This window comes from Heptranchias perlo, chromosome 18, assembly GCF_035084215.1.
Source record: "Heptranchias perlo isolate sHepPer1 chromosome 18, sHepPer1.hap1, whole genome shotgun sequence".
NCBI lineage: Eukaryota > Metazoa > Chordata > Chondrichthyes > Hexanchiformes > Hexanchidae > Heptranchias > Heptranchias perlo.
Window position 1 is genome coordinate 36,476,760 of NC_090342.1, and position 18,980 is coordinate 36,495,739.

Sequence of the window (18,980 nt, forward strand, 5' to 3'; positions counted from 1 at the left end):
CATTGATCTGATGCAAACTACACTGACAATCTCTCTTAACCCTAAGGTTAGGAGAGCATCCTGTTCGGAAGTATCATGACATTCTCATTCCCCTAATGGTTAATTTTTATAGTTTCTCTAAGTAAGATAGTCCAATTAGTTATGAATTGTTGATAGGTTTTTGTTGCTATATAACTGTGGTTACAAGAAATTAAGACTGCATTAAGGCTCCCAAACTCATCTCACGTGGGGCCCATAACAGCCACCAAGGAGATTTTCTTCTCATCTGTTTGGCTGGATCCAAGCCCAAGTCTCAAAAATGAAAGGATTAAGTTCTAGTCTGCTGAGCCACCCCGCCTGCTTGAGTTATGACAGACAATCTGAGTTATTATTTAATTATTCTATCAAAAATGAGAATATAATTCACTGCTTTAGATTTTAAAAGATAAAGGGTGGAAGCATTTTATTAAAATTATAACAGATTCATTTAATGGGTGGAGTAATGAGCACAAGGAACATAGCAACAATATAACTTGACATATACATGTATTCTAACAATGTAGAACAGCCAAATGTGGTTTTACTATTAGTCTTAAATGCAAAATAAGCAAGAACATAAAGAATTCTCCATAAACTTTATTATAGTTGATGAGGTAAGGATGCCACTTTTCAAAAACTTTGCAGTGAAGGAGGGGTCGTCACCGAATTAGACTGTTAAATAATTTAAAGCTACCAAATCTGCTTTAATTAAAAAGTATAACTACAATCTTTACTGTAGATTCCGATTGACAGTAACAGAATGAATGGCCCATGTGTGTTTTGCATTGAAATGAAATGTAGACATGTGTGGTTACGAGTATTGTTAAATAACAGTACCTAATCATTCTAATACAATGTAAACAATTGTAAACTGTAAAGATTTTTTAAAATCAACTCCCACAAATGTTGAGCATTTCTTTCATTCATTCTTCTTTCAAACAATTTAAAATCTTTTGCAAATAGTGCATTAACATACAGGTGCGAGGGCTCTTGATGTAACAAATATCCCACCCAATGGCTGAATTTGGTATATACAAGTTCTTATTTACAACGTTAGAACTCCCCCTCCATCATCAACTGAGTAAAAGAAATCAGTCAATAATCTTATTGAGTCTCAATCTAATTCAAGAAACAGACATATTAAGAGATGGTCCCATTGTTCTATACTAGGATAGCCATCTTTAAGTTTTATTTTTTTGAGTGTATAGTTTATTGAGTATGTTTTTTTATTTGTTTTTTCCCACAAATGTGGTATTTGCATCCCCAATTCTCAGTCTTTAAAAACAAATGGTGTGCTTCCCTATTTAAATTTTCAGGTATTATCAGATAGAAATATTATTTATAACATTCTCAGATTACTATTGTAGACTGTGCTCCACAGTTCTTTGCAACCAAAAGATTATTTAATCTTAAAATATGTATCTTTGCACAAATCAAATCAGGTTGCAGTTTAAGTGTAGTGACATGCCTGTTTTCATTCTGGCACATATTCTAAGTACAAGCATATATACACATTTGTGCAGAATGTAAGTTGAAAGTATACAAGTACTTTGCAAAAATAGGTATTGAATTTTGCAAAAACAGTGCAGGTTATTAGGTTGCAAAATACAAGATACACTTATAGCTATTTGAGAGAAAAAATAATTGGTTAAGTCACTTAAAATGAATTAATGTCAACTGATACCAGTTTCATACAGAGAAATGTTTCTTTTCCTTCTTTCAGTTTACTGGCAGGTTATTTCACTGTTTCTGGGCAGTTCCAGTTATTAGTGTTAGGCTGTTTTCTTATTTACAAAGTATAAGGTACTTTTCTGAACTAGGTGGTGGAAATGCTGATGGGAGGAGAAGGCAAAAGATGGCTTTCAAATCTGAATTAAATTAGGTCAGAATGCTAAATATTTATGACCTCATCTTTAATAAATAGTCAGCAGGCAAGACTCGGTCATTAATGCTACACTTGTCACTCATACACTATACATTGTACAAGGAGAGCCAGAGAGGCTAAAGGCAGAGTGCAGTACTAGGTCCAGTTAATTATATATATTAAAAAAGTGATTATAAAGCAGTTCATTTTATCTGGTAAGTGAAATATGGATTCTGTTTCTCTTTTGCTGAAGTCTGAGTACGCGCATTATACATTCACCATGTTAGCAGTTTCTTTTGGATAAGTGAAAACTCTCCAGGCATCCTTTACATCAAAAGTTTTTTTTGTTTTAAGTTATTTGCAAACAAACTGATCAACTATTTGGGTGCATTTTTTGCATTTGACGTAACAGCACCAATGGAATTTACAATGGCACCTTTCAACTTGCACAGTCTTGAACTGATCATAACCCCGTCCACAGCACATTAGCTCACAGCCATCCATTCCCTCAGAGGTCTTATTACAGAGGCGGCCTGTTGTGCCCAGTGAGCCCGTGGTCTCGTTCTTCACACAGTAATCAGGGCTCTGGTCGAGATAAACTAGGTCATCCGCAGTGGGAGGGTTGAAGCGACTGTTTACCAGCTCCAGCTTCCCTTTGCGGTTGATTTTCATGGCGGCTGCACTGTCATACTTTTCTTTCAGCAGATCGCCCACCTTCCGGAAATCAGCCAGTTGAAGCCAACATGTCTTCAAGCTGCAGGAGCCAGAAACACCATGGCACTTACACGCCACATCTGCCAGATTGTACACAGCCTGGAAAAAAAGACGAAGGACAAAATGTATTACATCGCTAGAAATTACATTTCATGAAACAAATTAGCTTGTCCTACATTATGGGGGCGATTTTAAACCCCAAGAACGTGTGGGTTGGAGGCGGGTGGAAGTTGAAAATAGTTTTTTGGGTCGCAACTGCAAAATTTTCGGACTTTGCATTCCCATTGCCTGTACTTTTACGCGCTGATGTTAAACCCGGAAATAAAGCCAGGTTGCGGTCCCGACCCAAAAAACAACTATTTTCAACTCCCACCCGCCCCCAACCCACCCGTTCTTGGGGTTTAAAATCACCCCTTATATGTCTATTTTTTGCAATTAGTGCTTAACAGCTCAGCTAATTCCAGGTCAACAAATTGTGAATCACAATTCACCTGGATGTCTCTGGACTATGGAGGGAAAAAGAGTCAGGATTCCTGTTCCTGATTTCTAACCAGTGGACTCTACTACAATATACATGTGTGCATAATAGGTGAGGACAGCATCAGAGCCAGGACTTCTGAATCATGTCCTAGCATGAGTAAACTCATCAAGAGAGGAGAAAATTATAGGGGGAAAATATAAAGACTGCAAATTCCAAGCAGTTTAGAACATGGAGTGAAAATGATGTAATACTGTATGTGCAATTATTAGAAAAGCACATTTCATTTGAAGGAATAAAGTAAAAACAGGTCAGGGTGGTGTTAATGGAATTCCTAAGAATAATGGCTTTGGACTAATTTCTCCCCTACAATCATGAAGGTGGTAACATGCAGAGTACAGATTCCTAGGCACTGGCAGCCCTTAGGTATCTCACCACAGGACATAACAACCAAGCATGAAGCTTTCCTCCTGCTGACAGGAGTGATGCAATAACAGCAACAACTTGCATTTATATAGCCCATTAATGGTAGAAAAACACCTAAGGACACTTTACAGAGGTGTAATAAGAAAAAAATGGACCTTCAAAGAATTCCAAGAGAGGAACAGAGGGTAGCTGTGGGCTTATCCATGGGAGATTCGAGCCTGGACCAGTGGTAGGAGAGTAGAACAACAGAGGAGTAGTGATTGGTTAGATTAGGGATTGGCAGGGAGCAAAGTACCCAAAGGAGGAGAAATGAACAGTGGCATGACTAGGTGAAAGGAAAGGGAAGAGACAGAAGAGACAGGCCTGAGAAGGGCCAAGAGAAAAAAAAGAAAGGGAGACAGAAGTAGTGGGCTTGGGTCCAGAGTGGCAGCCAAATTGTGCACGAGGATGGACAAAGAGAGAATTCAGGTTACATAGGCATGGCAGAGATTAAGAGACATGTTCTGCTCATGAACAGAGAGCAGGGAGGAGACAATGTGATAGAGTCCAAAGTTAAAGTCCTGTGGTGAAATAACGTTGATCTTAAAGTAAAGGTGGAGTCAGGTTGGAGCATCCATGAACTATTCTCCAGGTTCAGGAGTGGAGATACAGTGGATCCAAGAGCCATTCGAGGAGCAGAGTATCACTTGCTGGAGGTTGTCACTAGAATCAGAGGGATGAGGGGTGGTGTAAAATCGACCATGAGCCAGATGAAGCTGATCCAGGCATCCAGTGGAGGTGTGTAGTGGCCTCAGGTGTTAGCAATATGCATCAGCAGACCTGTTTCATCAGCAGAGGACTGAGAAGCAGTGGGAGTGAAACTTGAGGACCAAAAGCATTGAAGTCCAGGGAGCCAGAGTACAGTGAAAGGTAAAATCAGGGGATCAATGCAGATGAGGGAGCTGGTCAGGGAGACAGTTGTACGGAGGTGAGTAGCACACAAGATCAGGAGCAACAGCAGGAGTTTGAGAAGCCAGTCCGACCCAGTCCATCGAAGAATGATGGAGGAGTTCTGAAGGACGAGTGGAGCAGAACAGAGTTAGCAGCCATGGGAAGCAAGTGGGTAACAGAAAGGCAGAGATCATTCAGCAGCATGGGAACAGAACCTAGAGCAGGATAGGAACCAGAAAGAATAGATCAGAGCTATGACTCAGTGGAGGAATAGAGAACTGAGCCTGCAGAAGCAGGCCAGGTACTGGTAAAGAGGCAGTCCAGCAGAGAATGTAGTCTTAATAAAAGATGGTGGCAAAGGTAGAGATCACAGTTAAGCCCAGAAGCAAGTGGAGAAATTGAATTTGGCCCAGGAGAAAGAGAATTTTGTCCAGGACCCAACACAGCAACAGAGTAAAGTGAGAAGCCAGCAGTGCACAATAGTGGGTCTGCCTAAGTTTGGGACTTATATTGTCAAACTGCAGTGAAAAGTCACCTGGTGGTTGAATGAAGGAGAATGCAATAGAATGAAAAAGGGTAGTACCATGTTTGTGCATATTGTGCTTAGTAAAATGCAAAGTTCTACAGGTATTCAAATAAATTTTCTCTGTAAATTAACTGCTAATTGGGTAAGATCTTTATGCTTTTAAATAACTATATTATGCATTTTATAATCTTTATAAATTTCTTTTCAATACATTTGCAAAGCAAAACACTTTACAATTACAATCACATTAGTAATAGGAAAGATGCTTTAGAGATCCATTAGAGATGCAATATATGACTACTTACATAGAGAAGGCCATATTAGGGACACCCAACATAGCTCCAAAAAAAGGTCACGTCTTACAAATGTGATCGTATTTTTTGAAGAATTCACCAAAATAGTGGATGAGGGAAGTCCAGTAGACATTGACAAAAGCCTTCGATAAGCTACCGCATAAGAGGCTTCTCTACAAGATCGAAGCCTCCGGTATTAGTGGCAATACATTGAGCTGGATTGAGAACTGTCTGGAAGGCCGTAGGTAGAAAGTAGTTATAGATGGAGTTGGATCAGTTTGGAGACACCAGAATAGACCAGTGATGTCCTGCAGGGTTTGATGCTATTTAATGTTTTGTTAATGATCTAGATGTAGGTGTTTTTAGATGACACTAACATTTGTGCAAGTGTCAGGACTGTGGACGTGCCCGACTGCTTCAGGCGGATCACTCTCGTGACTGGTAAATGATGTTTAACTTTAAGTGCAGCGTTATGCAAGTGAGCAAGGTGAATGCTGAACATACATACACCCTTCAGGGAAAAGTATTAAAGCAGATAGAGAAAGAAAGAGATCTGGCCGATCTAGTGCATAGATCGCTAAAGGTTCATGAACAATGCCATGAAGAGATAGCTAGAATGAATAGGATGTTGGGGTGCATTTATAGGACAATTGAACAAAGCATATTTGAAACATTATAAGATGATGAAGGGAAAAGATTGTGCTCGAATAGATAGTTTGTTCCAGTTAAATAAGTTAGGGAAGACCAGGGGTCACAATTGTAAGTTGTATAAGGCCAGATCTAGGTTAGGTGTCAGGAGGTATAGTGAACCTCTGGAACAGGCTGCCAGCTTGTATGGTGGACTCCGATTCGCTGAATTCCTTCAAGCAAGAGCTGGACCTGTTTCTGGCTGGAGCGAAGATTACCTCGTACAAAAGGTAGGCACTGCATAGCATCATCACAGCCAGAGTGATTTCCTGGACTAGTGGGGTCGGAGAGGAATTGCCCAGATTTTTTTCCCAAATTGGCTTGGGATTTTATCTGGTTTTTTACCTCTCCAGGAGATCACATGATTTCAGGTGGGTGGGGGAGTATATATATTGTGATGCACAAGGCATCACAATTGTGTGGGACCGGCTAGATGGACCGGAGGGTCTTTTCCTGACCATCATTGTTCATATGTTCGTACAACACGTACAACAAAATGGTACAATGTGAATTTTTGCATACAGTGATCTCAATTGCTTGTGATTATGGGAAGATGTTGAGCAGAAGGCAGAAACTTTGCCATAGAGAGTGAAGGAAAATTAGAGGGAAAGTGATCTCTGGCCACTCCTACTCCTACTGGGAATAGGTAAATTACCTGCCCATTCTCCCAGCTAGTGATAAGATGTGTGCTGCATGGTTCATTTATAATATTAGCTGTACAAATGTTAAAATAATCCTTAATTTTTATTTTGTTGTAGAAAAGCTACTACATAGAGTCTTCAAAAGCCTGGTTATTGTTCAAATAAATAGGGTGCAGCAGGACAGCACCATTCCAGGCTGCTAAAACAAAGCACAGTTTTGGCAAGACCAGTTAACTTTAATTTGGGGAGGTAGTACTTCAAAGAGATTGCTATCCCAGAGGTTTAAAAAGGAAAGCAAAAGCAAACTTACAAGACAAATCAAAGTCTAGGTGGAAAGCTAAATTGAAATGGGAGCACCTATGATAATTAGAAGTTAAAAGAGACCACCTGAGTTCAATGGGAACAAAAGAGTGAAGGAATATCACAAATGGAACATTTTAATAAAGTTAAACTATACAAACTATTGTAAACAATTTTACAACACCAAGTTATAGTCCAGCAATTTTATTTTAAATTCACAAGCTTTCGGAGATTTTCTCCTTCCTCAGGCAAATGTTTCAGGAGCTCTTGAAACATTTGCCTGAGGAAGGAGAAAATCTCCGAAAGCTTGTGAATTTAAAATAAAATTGCTGGACTATAACTTGGTGTTGTAAAATTGTTTACAATTGTCAACCCCAGTCCATCACCGGCATCTCCACATCACGTATACAAACTATAAGGAAGCAAACAGGAGAAACAAGAAACAAAGGGCACCTATGAGAAAGGGACAAACCAAAGAATTAAGTTTTAAAGGGGAACAGAAGATACTAGTGATAAGTAGGATGGAGGGCATAAGGTGTGTTTGCTGTAGGATCTTTATAAAGGAGTAACAGGTTTAACAGGTAAAGCGATGCAATAATTCTTAAAGCTCAATAAACTAAAAAAAAACATTAGGGAGGAGGGTAAAAGAGCTTACCAGGACAGAAAAAAGTGAGGGAATTTTAAGGACAAATGGATAGTATTAGACTTAGTAATTGAATCATCACAGGTCCATGAAATGGGCAAGCTAATACTAGACTTTATGAGTAAACCCCAGGGATTGGAGCTGGGGACTAGCACAATCAGGGACAGAGTTGCCATGAAACAGAGACAAGTACTGAGGGAAGCCTTGGAAGTGGGGATAATGGATAGATTAAGATTATTAAAAATAATAAGAAAGGTAAGAAAGTCTGTGAAGCTACCCAAAAGATGATATTAACAAGCAGATACCAGACCCTGTCCGGGGAAACAACGGGCGCTAAATTGGGCCATGTAGCGCCCATTGTTTCGGCGCTACACGGTCTGTCCGACATCCAAGATGGCGTCTTGGATGCGCGTGCACGTTTCCAGACGCCATCTTGGTACAGGAGTCTGCGCAGGCGCAGATAACGAACGCTGGAATCATGTAAAGTAGGGAGAAAATAGCGTCAATCAGTGTGCAATGCTGATTTAAAGTGATAGACACCATTTTGGGACTTAACCCTCAACTCAACGCACAGTCTTAACGCCGACCATCTGAACGAGTGCCTGGAGAACCCTCCACCGGTGCTATTTAAAGGGACCATGCAGGATTTACCGGTTAGTGGCTGGATTATTGCCTCTGGCTGCCGAGACATTTGTGTTTTTGGAGGTCTCCTACACTTGAATACTATGACGTGGGGCCACAGCTTAACATTTAGAGCCAGGACGTGCAGGAGTGAAGTTACAAAATGCTTCTACACACAAAAGGTGGGAGACGTTTGGAACACTTTTCTACAGACGGCAGTTGATGCTAGCTCACTTGTGAATGTTAAATCTGAGATTGATAGATTTCTGTGAACCAAGGGTATTACGGGATATGGGGCTAAGACGGGTATATGGAGTTAGGTCACAGGTCCACCATGATCTCAATGAATGGTGGAACAGGCTTGAGGGGCTAAATGCCACGGCCACTTGCTGTCTCTTGATATGCGCCACCTTCTCCTGCAAGAAAGCGGGACGTGTACCCGGTTGATGTGCCTGTCATGGTTGAATAGCTGCCAGTGTGTGTGGCCTGAGAGTTGTGGGTGAGCGGCTTGAAACAGTGGTAATGTGTAAGGGTGAGAGGAAGCATCTGATTGGAAGAGTTGAGTACTGATGGAAAGAGTTTATTGGTATGTGGGGGATGGGGGTGTAGTGCATGGTAGGAGTGCAGCTGGTAGGAGACGCCACTTGACAGTTGACCTCACTCACCTTGCCCACTCATGTCAAAGCATTGAACTTCTTCCTGCACTGCATCCATGTTCATGATGCTGTGCGCCTGGCATTGACTTCGTCCCCCGCTGCCTCCCACTGTTTTTTGAGTATATGTCTGGAGGGCCTCTTGCCCCACCCCCCACTGCGGATATAGGATGTCCCTCCTTCTGTCCACCTCTTGCACCCAAGGTCTCTAGTGCATCAGCAAAGAACCTTGGTGCATGTACACTCGCAGGCCTGGTACCAACTCAGATCGACAGATTGGTGAGGTCTGATGTGCAGATTGGAGGATGTGGGATTTAGTAGTGCGCAACATTTATTCAATGTTTTAACATAACTCATCAGTGTGTAAACATAGGGATGGGATCTGCATCTGTGTTTTACATGTGCAATGTCTGATCTCTGTTCAGACTCCAAGCAGGCAGTAGACTGTTATTTTCAACAAATAACAGTTACCAGCTACCTTTAACAGATTTCTAAGAAACATCCTCCCTTTAAGAGATTGAGCTCCCTCTGGTGGTGGAAAGTGTGAATTGCATTGATTCCACGTGCAAGGCCTGGAAAAGAACGCTGATTGCAGGTAAGTGCTCCCTTGAGTCCAAACTTGGGTCTTGTCTGCCCAGGGTCCGTCGGGCACGGGGTATTAGCGCATCGCGCACTGCCCAAAACGAACCCTTATCGAATTTTTCCCCCAAGGTGTCAGAGCTAGAAAAAACAGATGACAGCTTGGACTGAAACATAGTTTGCAAGTCCCAGAGGTTGTAATCTTTGGGGATTCTTTGCTCAGGAAAAGTGAGTAGCCACGTGTGTCATAAGGACAATACCTTTAGGTGTGACAGCCTTTACTTAGTCGTAGCACTCTTACCTCTGAGTCAGAGGGTCGTGGGTTCAAGCCCCACTCCAGAGACTTGAGCACATAGTGTAAGCTGACACTGAGGAAGTGCCGCACTGTCGGAGGTACTCTCCTTCGAATGAGACTTAAAGCTAAGTCTGTCCTCTTTGGTGGATGTAAAATATCCCATGACACTATTCAAAGAGGAGCAGAGGAATCTCCTAGTATCCTGGCTAACATTTATCCTTCAATCAATATCTCTAAAACAGACTATCTGGTCATTTATTTTATTGCTGTTTGTGGGACATTGTTGTGCACAAATTGACTGCCGCATTTCCCTACATTACAACAGTGACTACACTTCAAAAGTAACTCATTGACTATGAAGCAGTTTAGGATATCGAGGTCGTGAAAGGTGCTATGTAAATGCAAGTTCCTTCTTACAGGATGCTCAGTTGTCAAACTGGAGTCAGAGCTGTATATATCAAAGAAAGATAAGAGGGGTGACTAAAAGGGACAGGAGGGGGCAAATTGGTGACAGTCCACATTAATTTTAAAGAGAAATAATATAGGGGCCTTAACAGCCACAAACACAAGGATTGATACTAGACTCAAAGATAGGGGATGCAGAATAATGTTCTCCAGTATATTTCTGGTGTTTCAGAAAGGAAAGGTGTTCACCAAGAAATCTGAGGATGTAAATGAATGGCTGGTAACATGGTGTAAAAATAACAATGCTATTTTCGTAAATAATTGGAAACACTTATAGAACAAAAACGACTGGTGCAGGAGAGATGGGCTGCATCTAAACCAAATAGTTACAAAGAGACTTGCAAAGAAAGACTTGCAGGAAAGTGGACATGAATTTAGATTTGAGGTTAGGATCAGATCAGCCATGATCTTATTAAATGGCGGAGCAGGCTCGAAGGGCCGATTGGCCTACTCCTGCTCCTATTTCTTATGTTCTTATGTTCTAAGAATGTTGAGGCAGTAATTAAAAAATCATTTAAACTAGATAGGTGGAGGGAGAGGGAAAGGAAAAATGGATCTCAGATGAGATGGTTCGCAGGTTAGAAGATAGTCAGGTGGATATTGCCAGCGATACCCAGAGAGGCATACATGAACTGGAGACCAGTAGTAGGCAGACACTGGGGAACATGAAAGGAGGCAAATATGCATGAATGCTGGAAGCGTCATAAATAAGATGCTGCAACTGGAGGGTGTGGTGGTAATAAGGAACTGCGATATCGTGGAAATAACAGAAATATTGTTAAATCCAGAAGATGGAAATTAATTTAACATTCAAGGGTATAGAGTGTTCAGGAAAAGCAGAGTGGACAGAAAAGGAGGTGGCATAGCCCTAAATGTCAGGCACACCTGGGAGGTAAATTAAATTCCTGTGGGAGGGGCAAGCTACCAAATGAATTCCTCTGGTTAGATATCTCAAATTCCAAGCTTATACTCAGGGTATGCTACAGAACTCCAGGAGGAGGATAATTTGCTCTGTGAAGAGGATATGCAAGAATGGGAAAGTTATTTTAATGGGAGACTTTAATCAACCAATATTTGTTAATGACACAGACAACATACAAGAAATGGATGTCATAGCACCCCTGGGAGATAATGAAGACAAAATGACCAAATTCAGTGTGATCTGGGAGCTAAAAATACCTAAGAGCAGGAGTCAGCTAATTCAAAGAAATGAGGAAACAACTGGGTACAGTAATCTAGTAATTATGGTATTCGACTAGCAACCCTAAGGTTGTGAGTTCAAATCCCACCACAACAAGTTCCAAAACTGAATTCAATAAATCTGGAAATTTGCCGGCTGGCACCAGAATATAAACATGAAAGCTGCTGGATTGTCTTAAAAATCCAACTGGTTCAATAATGTCCTTCAGGGAAGAGAACCTGCTATTCCTACCCAGTCTGGCCTACACAAGACTCCAGTCTCACAGCACATGGTTGACTGTTAATGCCCTCAGGGTGACTAGAGATGGGCAATATATACAGCCTTGCCAGTGTGGTCCACATCCCAGGAATAAAAAAGAACTAAAGCAAATGGATTGGGGTACATTGCTCAGCAACACTTTAGTGGAAGGCAGGTGGAACACATAAATGGAATAATGCTGAGCGTGCAGGATAAATACATTCCTAAAACTAACAGGCTCAGATTAAACAAACATGTCCCTTAATGGATTTACAAACAACTTAAAAGTGAAATAGAGGAAAAACAATCTCTACAAATCCTGCAGTGAGAAAGGGGAAGGGTTCACTCGGATAAATAAAAGGGTGATCAGAAGGACAAAGAGGTAACAGTAAGAGAAGAGGTTAAAACCCTAAGTGATGTAAATGGACTTGCAACTAAGGATGAACATATTCTGAATGATTACTTCCTCCAAGTATTCACAAGGGAAGACATAATCAATATACTCGCCCCATAGATAACCTAAATAAAATCAATGACTTTGATAAAATAGCTAAAATAGTAGAATATAAGTCAGAAGAAGTCATGACTGAACTGTATAATGCTCTGGTCAGACCACACCTTCAGTACTGCTTCTGGTTGTCGAGACACAAGGGAGATATTCTAACACTGGAAGCAGTGCAGAGAAGAGCCACAAGACTGATCCTTCGGGCCAAGGGTGTGAGTTATGAGGAAAGAATGGAGAAACATGGGCTTATCAGCCTGGAAAAGATGTGTTTGAGAGGTGATCTTAAAGGGAATGGCAACGGTGTGTCTGTGATAGTACTTTAAAATGAATAGTGAGAGTAAGACAAGGAGACATAGATTCAAGCTAATAAAGTTAAATTTAGAACTAATGTAGAAATTTAGAAATTCTTTGCACAAAGAGTGATCAACGTACAGAATATATTTTCAGCGCAAGTAGTGGAGGCGAAAACACTGGAATCTTTTAAGATGCTGAAATGGGGGGACTTCAGGATATTTCTGGATAGATAAATCAAGATGTGCTAAATGGACTTCCTCATCTGTAATAATTTTATGATCTTTTGATGTTCAATCTGCACAAAACATCTGAAGGAACATTTTCTTGCCTCTTATTGACTGCTACAAACATTTCACTGATGAGTTTCTCCTACCTGATAGAATTGTAATTGAAATTACGATTGACTCACTTTAAAAATCATTTGTGTTCCTTGATAAAAGCAGGGACCCATTCTGTATGCCACAAGGATAAATTGTGTGAAGACATTTCACTGGTGCTTCATCTTTGTTTTGGTGTAGCTATTATTTCAGAAAGTGTGTATCTTATTTTTAAACCTTCTTGCAAGGGGGTTTATTAAACGTGTTAAACTTTCCTAACATTGACAATGGAAAACTGTTTTGTTTTTTTTTTAGCTTTATCTAGAGCATTTATTTATTCTTAAGGTATATTTTTTTTAACTAAATTGCACAGATTCTAATGTATACTGAATCAGTTTCCTCTCAGCTGAATATTTGCAAAAATGTACTTCAGATAGTTTATACTGAAGCCACTGCATTGTGGGTTTCATGTAAAATTGGACGTAATCACAGAATACAATCCACATAACAGTGGTAAATTAATGGGCATAATTATTTTTAAAAAATAGACTCTGACCCCCCAAGTCACCAGATAAAAATCCTATAATCCCATGCAGTCATATCAATAAATGACTCCAAATATAATCCTTTCTACAAAACCTAGGCAAACTATTTCCCACCCATCTGCTATTTCCAAGTTCCATGTCTCCTCCACTTGTATAATTCTTCCCTCCTCCAAAAGTAAAAACAATACCATCCACCAGTAAACATACCTTCTTCACTAGGATGGTGAGAAAGTAAGGAAATACACAACAATAGTGTCTCTGTTTTCTGGGTTGCAGTGAAGCCAGCTCTGTATATGCACAGCCCTCCATGACCCGGAAGGAAAGCTCAAACAGTTGCTCATTGCTGAGAGGAACTTGTGAAGCTGACTGGCTGGAACCAGGGAACAGGAATTTTAAAAACAAAAAGCTACATTTTCACAGCACTGAGTGAAATTAGGATTTATATTTTTCAATATTATCAAGTGAGCCACTAAAACAAGAAGATCAGTGCTTGTTTCGAGATCTGACTGTCCAAAAACAAAGGCTTCATTTTAAGTGATCACTGAAGTTTTATTAAAGAAGTCAAGCTCTTCTGATCAGTTTATTACCATTCCTACTTCCTCATTGTTGTATGGGAAGGTCTTAACACTCTTGAGAATTTGATATCTCTATTTATGCCCTATGATTTGGTATAAGGAGCAGCAAAAATGCAGTGGAAAAGAATTGTTAAACTGGACAAATGCCATAACGTTTTGCATGCATCAATACACAGTACTAATATATAAATTAGTTCAGTGATGTCACTAGATTTATTTAGGGTACTGGAACCAGTAAACTATAGGAAATGTCATAAGTAAGCAAAATTGGTTTAATATAGCAATATAGAGATGATTTTATAGAGGTATATAAAATATAAAGGGAATGACAAAGGTAAATCTGTAATATTACTTTTATATATGAAAGTTCTTTCTTATCACAGTAATAATTGACACATTAGTTCTGAATTTATCTTTTATTAGCTTGAATCTATGTCCCAGCTCTTTCCTAAAATCCCATTTGGTCTTTTCTGCTCAATCTGGAACTCCCAAATGCACTCTTCATGAGAGGATTCAGAACCTGACATGAGAAGGACATCACCAGACAAGGTCAACTACTTCACAAGGGTAAGACTCTGTCCTTCCAGCACCAAAATGGCAAATTCCACCTTACACAACCAGACCTGCTCCAGTGAATCCAAATCAAATGCTTCCTTTAAGACCCAGTGACACATCAACAGCAGAACTACACCTCCTTAGCCATAAGATACCCATAAATGCATCTCTGCCCTGTACACCACACTCAGCTCAAATTAATATACTCCACAGAAAGCCAAAAGTAAGCCTGAAAATGAGAATTAAACCACTAAATAATAGAGGAAGAATGAAGGGAAGTATGGGCACAACCGGAGCATTAAGCACCGCCTGGTGAGAGCACAGCAAGCAAAATCTAGTGGGTAGAATCTCACGCCTGTCACAGAATGCACCGAATTTTCCTTCCATTAATCTGGATGGTAGGAAATTCAGACGGGTTCTGATAGAGGCAGGCGATCTTCCCTGCCAGCTTTTTCTTTCTGCACTCTGCCCAGGTGGCGCTCAATGTCCAGGCAGTAAAGGCAAAGATTTATCCTAACTACAGGCAATAAAAATTCAGGAGGATCAGCTTCAAATGTACCTCACCCCACAAGTTCCAATCTTGCCTGTGTGACAAGTGCTAGAGAGGCTGTAGCTAGGCTGGTATTCTACACACCCTCGCTTCTGCTCCCAAATCCAGCCATTGTGGACAGCAGTTCAAGATAGTACGAAGACAATAACCAGCCTTTGTCTCCACACCTGGCACAACATTCACTGCTGCAAGAAAATGGTTCCACTAACAAGTGAAGAAAGCATCTGTAGGACATATGCCACTCATAGCAAGTAATGTTTGGCATCCGCCTAAAGCTGAAAAGCTACCAAGTGGTGAGAACTCCTTTCCCTGTAGAAGTACATACAAAGAAACCCCACAGTGCACCCCACAGAGGGAGGAACAGGTTGGTGTGAGAGGGAAGATGGAAGCACACCATCACCTGGTCCAGCCAGCACAATAATAGTGACTCAGCCTAGTGGCAACCCCAAAGAAGGTGCACCTCTACCTCCACACTCCAACTCCACTGTTATCTCAACAAACACACTGATTTTATCATTACTTAATAAATGCCCCAATGTATGTAATCCCAGTGTGAAGTTCTAATGTTTTTTAATTCAATGCATCAGGTTTAGGAATATAAAATGCAAACCTTATGCCAGTTCCAACATCTTTACTTTCAGATAGATACATAATAATAAGCAGCATATGATAATCATGTTCAGGTGTAAAATATAAACTCTCCTTCAGACAGAAAGGTGAATAGAAGGATAAGTTGATAGACATATATATCTATATCTATCTATATATATCTATAGATAAATATATATAGAAATAGGAAAATCAAACATTGCATTACTAATAGGTAGATAGCAGTTCACTCCCTGGTGAAACTTTAACCTGCTGTAAAAACTTCCTAAACAGATAATAATCTTACAGAAAAATGAAATTCTCTGGTAAATGTGAATCTTAGCTGGATAAAATAACAAAATTTATATGAACACTGTGTCAAAGTTAAAACAAATAAAACTATCCACAATCCCATATCACAACACACAAAAATGTAATATCAGAAACTGAAAAGAAAGGAAAGATGTATTGATAGACAGGTGATGCATGAAAAGGTAAGTAGATAGATTACAGAGTTGGATAAGTAGCAGATGGGCAGAACTGAGGCCAAACAAACTAATAAACAAATATCAAAATAGACAACTAAAGGGTCAGGCGGATGGAGAGACAGATAAAAGTTTAGGGAAACCGATGGAGATGGAAAATGTATTCATGCCCAGCAATGATGAATAAATGATAAAACAGAGCTTATCTCTGTCCATTTCTTACCCTCCTGCCAGCTTCATTGTTCTGCAGGTTCATTAGTGTCCTGGCATGATCCTCTGAGCCTTTTGGGTAATTTTTCTCCCTCTCCCTGGCATCCACAAATTCTTTGGCAAACCTGTAGCCATATTCTGCATTGTCCCCACAGCCTCCCCACAGCCAGTCCCGGGGAAGGTCTTTGGGTCTGGCAGCACGACTGCAGCCACAGGTTGAGAGATCCCCTTCACGGCATGCACGACTTATTGCATTCACAACACCAGCTGCTGAGATAGAATATGTGAAGGCAGTTTCCCGGCTCCCTGAAATAGGGCAAAACAAGAAATGGTCAATATAGGCATAGCAGCAGCATTTATACATATAACTATGTACAGTAATTGTATTTCTGCATCAGATTTTCTGGCTTCAAACAGAGGATAAAGAAGTGTGACAGTTATACTTTTGTTAACCAAAGGTATTAAGGGATATGGGGCTAAGGCAGGTATATGGAGTTAGGTCACATAACCGCCATGATCTCATTGAATAGACTCGAGGGGCTAAATGGCCTACTCCTGTTCCTATGTTCCTACATCAATATTTGTCTTCCATTTTCTCTGTACATGTTATATGTTGCTTCTCAGTCTCATTGTCTATATTATTTTTCCCTCCTCTCTCTTAAAAGCAATTAGGTATGTTAGGATACAGTCCCATAGGTGTCAGCAGTTGTCCAATACCTTACAGAAGTGCCTTTTTATTCACATGTGATTGTAGACACTGAATGCCAGCAAGTTATTGAAAGTTGGAGGGCATCCATGATCTCACTTGACTTCTACAAATGTAACTTTCCAGCAGGAGTAACTGGAGAGTGATCAGGAGTGGGAATCAAATATTTCCCTTCCCTAGTCAAGGTATATTGAAGGTAGGTATACTTAATTAAATCTCAATTATTTACTTTAGAAAACATATATTTTTGCCATACCTGGCATGTTGGATTTGCAGTAGGATTTGCTTAAGATACAAGCACTTTATTATTTTTTACTTTTCCAAAACCATCTTTTATTTTGTCAGTTGTTTTCCCAATTATAAAAAATATTTCTCCCCCTCCCCCCACCCTTTTAATTCCCAGGCTGGATTTATATTTCTTGCTACCTATATGGCTATGCTTGGTTCAGTCTCCAATTTGAATATTTAGTCATTTGCTATCATCTAAACCTATCAGATTTGGGCTACAATGTCTCAGCTCAGCATCAAAGTACCTCAAAGTACCTTCAACTCTGATGCAAAAGTCAGTCATGCTCAATGTCACAAAAAGGACTCTTACCAAATAATAGTTTTAGCTTCGAATTAATGGTTCAAACTACAGAAAATGCTGACAAAAATTATGTCTTTTATTTTTGATGTGTTCTCCTATTTAGTTATTGTGTGATGCAGATTGTCACAATACACTCTGGGTGATATAGTTCCACAAGAGAGAGATGGAACTACAACTCTCAGGATGCAGCTCTCCCACAGAATTTCTACGCGCTCTCATCCCACGTACTCCCCGCGTGGGAGACTTCTACTGCCTCCCAAAGATACACAAAGCCAACACACCCGGACGTCAGGCAACGGAACCCTGTGTGAGAACCTCTCTGGATACATCGAGGGCATCCTGAAACCCATCGTACAGGGAACCCCAGCCTCTGTCGCGACACTACAGACTTCCTACAAAAACTCAGTACCCACGGACCAGTTGAACCAGGAACACTTCTCACCACAATGGACGTCTCGGCACTCTACACCAGTATCCCCCACGATGACGGCATCGCTGCAACAGCATCAATACTCAACACCAAAAACAGCCAATCTCCAGACGCCATCCTACAACTCATCCGCTTCATGCTGGATCACAATGTCTTCACCTTCGATAACCAGTTCTTTACCCAAACACACGGAACAGCCATGGGGACCAAATTCGCACCCCAATACGCCAACATTTTCATGCACAAGTTCGAGCAGGACTTCTTCACTGCACAGGACCTCCAACCAACGCTATACACCAGATACATCGACGACATTTTCTTTCTATGGACCCACGGCGAAGAATCACTAAAGAGACTGCACGATAACATCAACAAGTTCCATCCCACCATCAAGCTCACCATGGACTACTCCTCAGAATCGATTTCTTTCTTGAACACACGAATCTCCATCAAAGACGGGCACCTCAGCACCTCACTCTACCGCAAGCCCACGGACAACCTCACGATGCTCCACTTTTCCAGCTTCCACTCTAACCACGTCAAAGAGGCCATCCCCTGTGGACAGGCCCTGCGAATACACAGGGTCTGCTCAGACGAGGAGGAACGGGATGGACACCTACAGACGCTGAAAGACGCCCTAGTAAGAACGGGATATGACGCTCGACTCATCGATCGACAGTTCCGACGGGCCACAGCGAAAAAGCGCATAGACCTCCTCAGAAGACTAACACGGGACGCAACCAACAGAGTACCCTTCGTCGTCCAGTACTTCCCCGGAGCGGAGAAACTACGCCATGTTCTCCGCAGCCTTCAACATGTCATCAGTGACGACAAACACCTCGCTATGGCCATCCCCACACCTCCACTACTCGCCTTTAAACAGCCACCCAACCTCAAACAGACCATTGTTCGCAGCAAATTACCCAGCTTTCAGGAGAACAGCGTCCACGACACCACACAACCCTGCCACGGTAACCTCTGCAAGACATGCCAGATCATCGACACAGATACCACTATCACACGAGAGGACACCACCCACCAGGTGCATGGTTCATACTCC

The 18,980-nt window shown here is 41.0% G+C and overlaps 1 protein-coding gene across 1 annotated transcript in view; it reads right to left on the reverse strand.

Annotated features, from left to right (window-relative positions):
- Positions 1 to 600: 600 nt before the first annotated feature.
- wnt5b (wingless-type MMTV integration site family, member 5b) overlaps positions 601 to 18,980 on the reverse strand; it is a 97,983-nt gene continuing 79,603 nt past the window's right edge. The window contains exons 4-5 of the mRNA XM_067999699.1: positions 16,209 to 16,501; positions 601 to 2,695 (exon numbers count right to left, since the gene is read on the reverse strand). Of these exons, the coding sequence (XP_067855800.1) occupies positions 2,237 to 2,695; positions 16,209 to 16,501 (752 nt within the window). The 3' untranslated portion in view covers positions 601 to 2,236. The remainder of the gene's footprint in view (positions 2,696 to 16,208; positions 16,502 to 18,980) is intronic.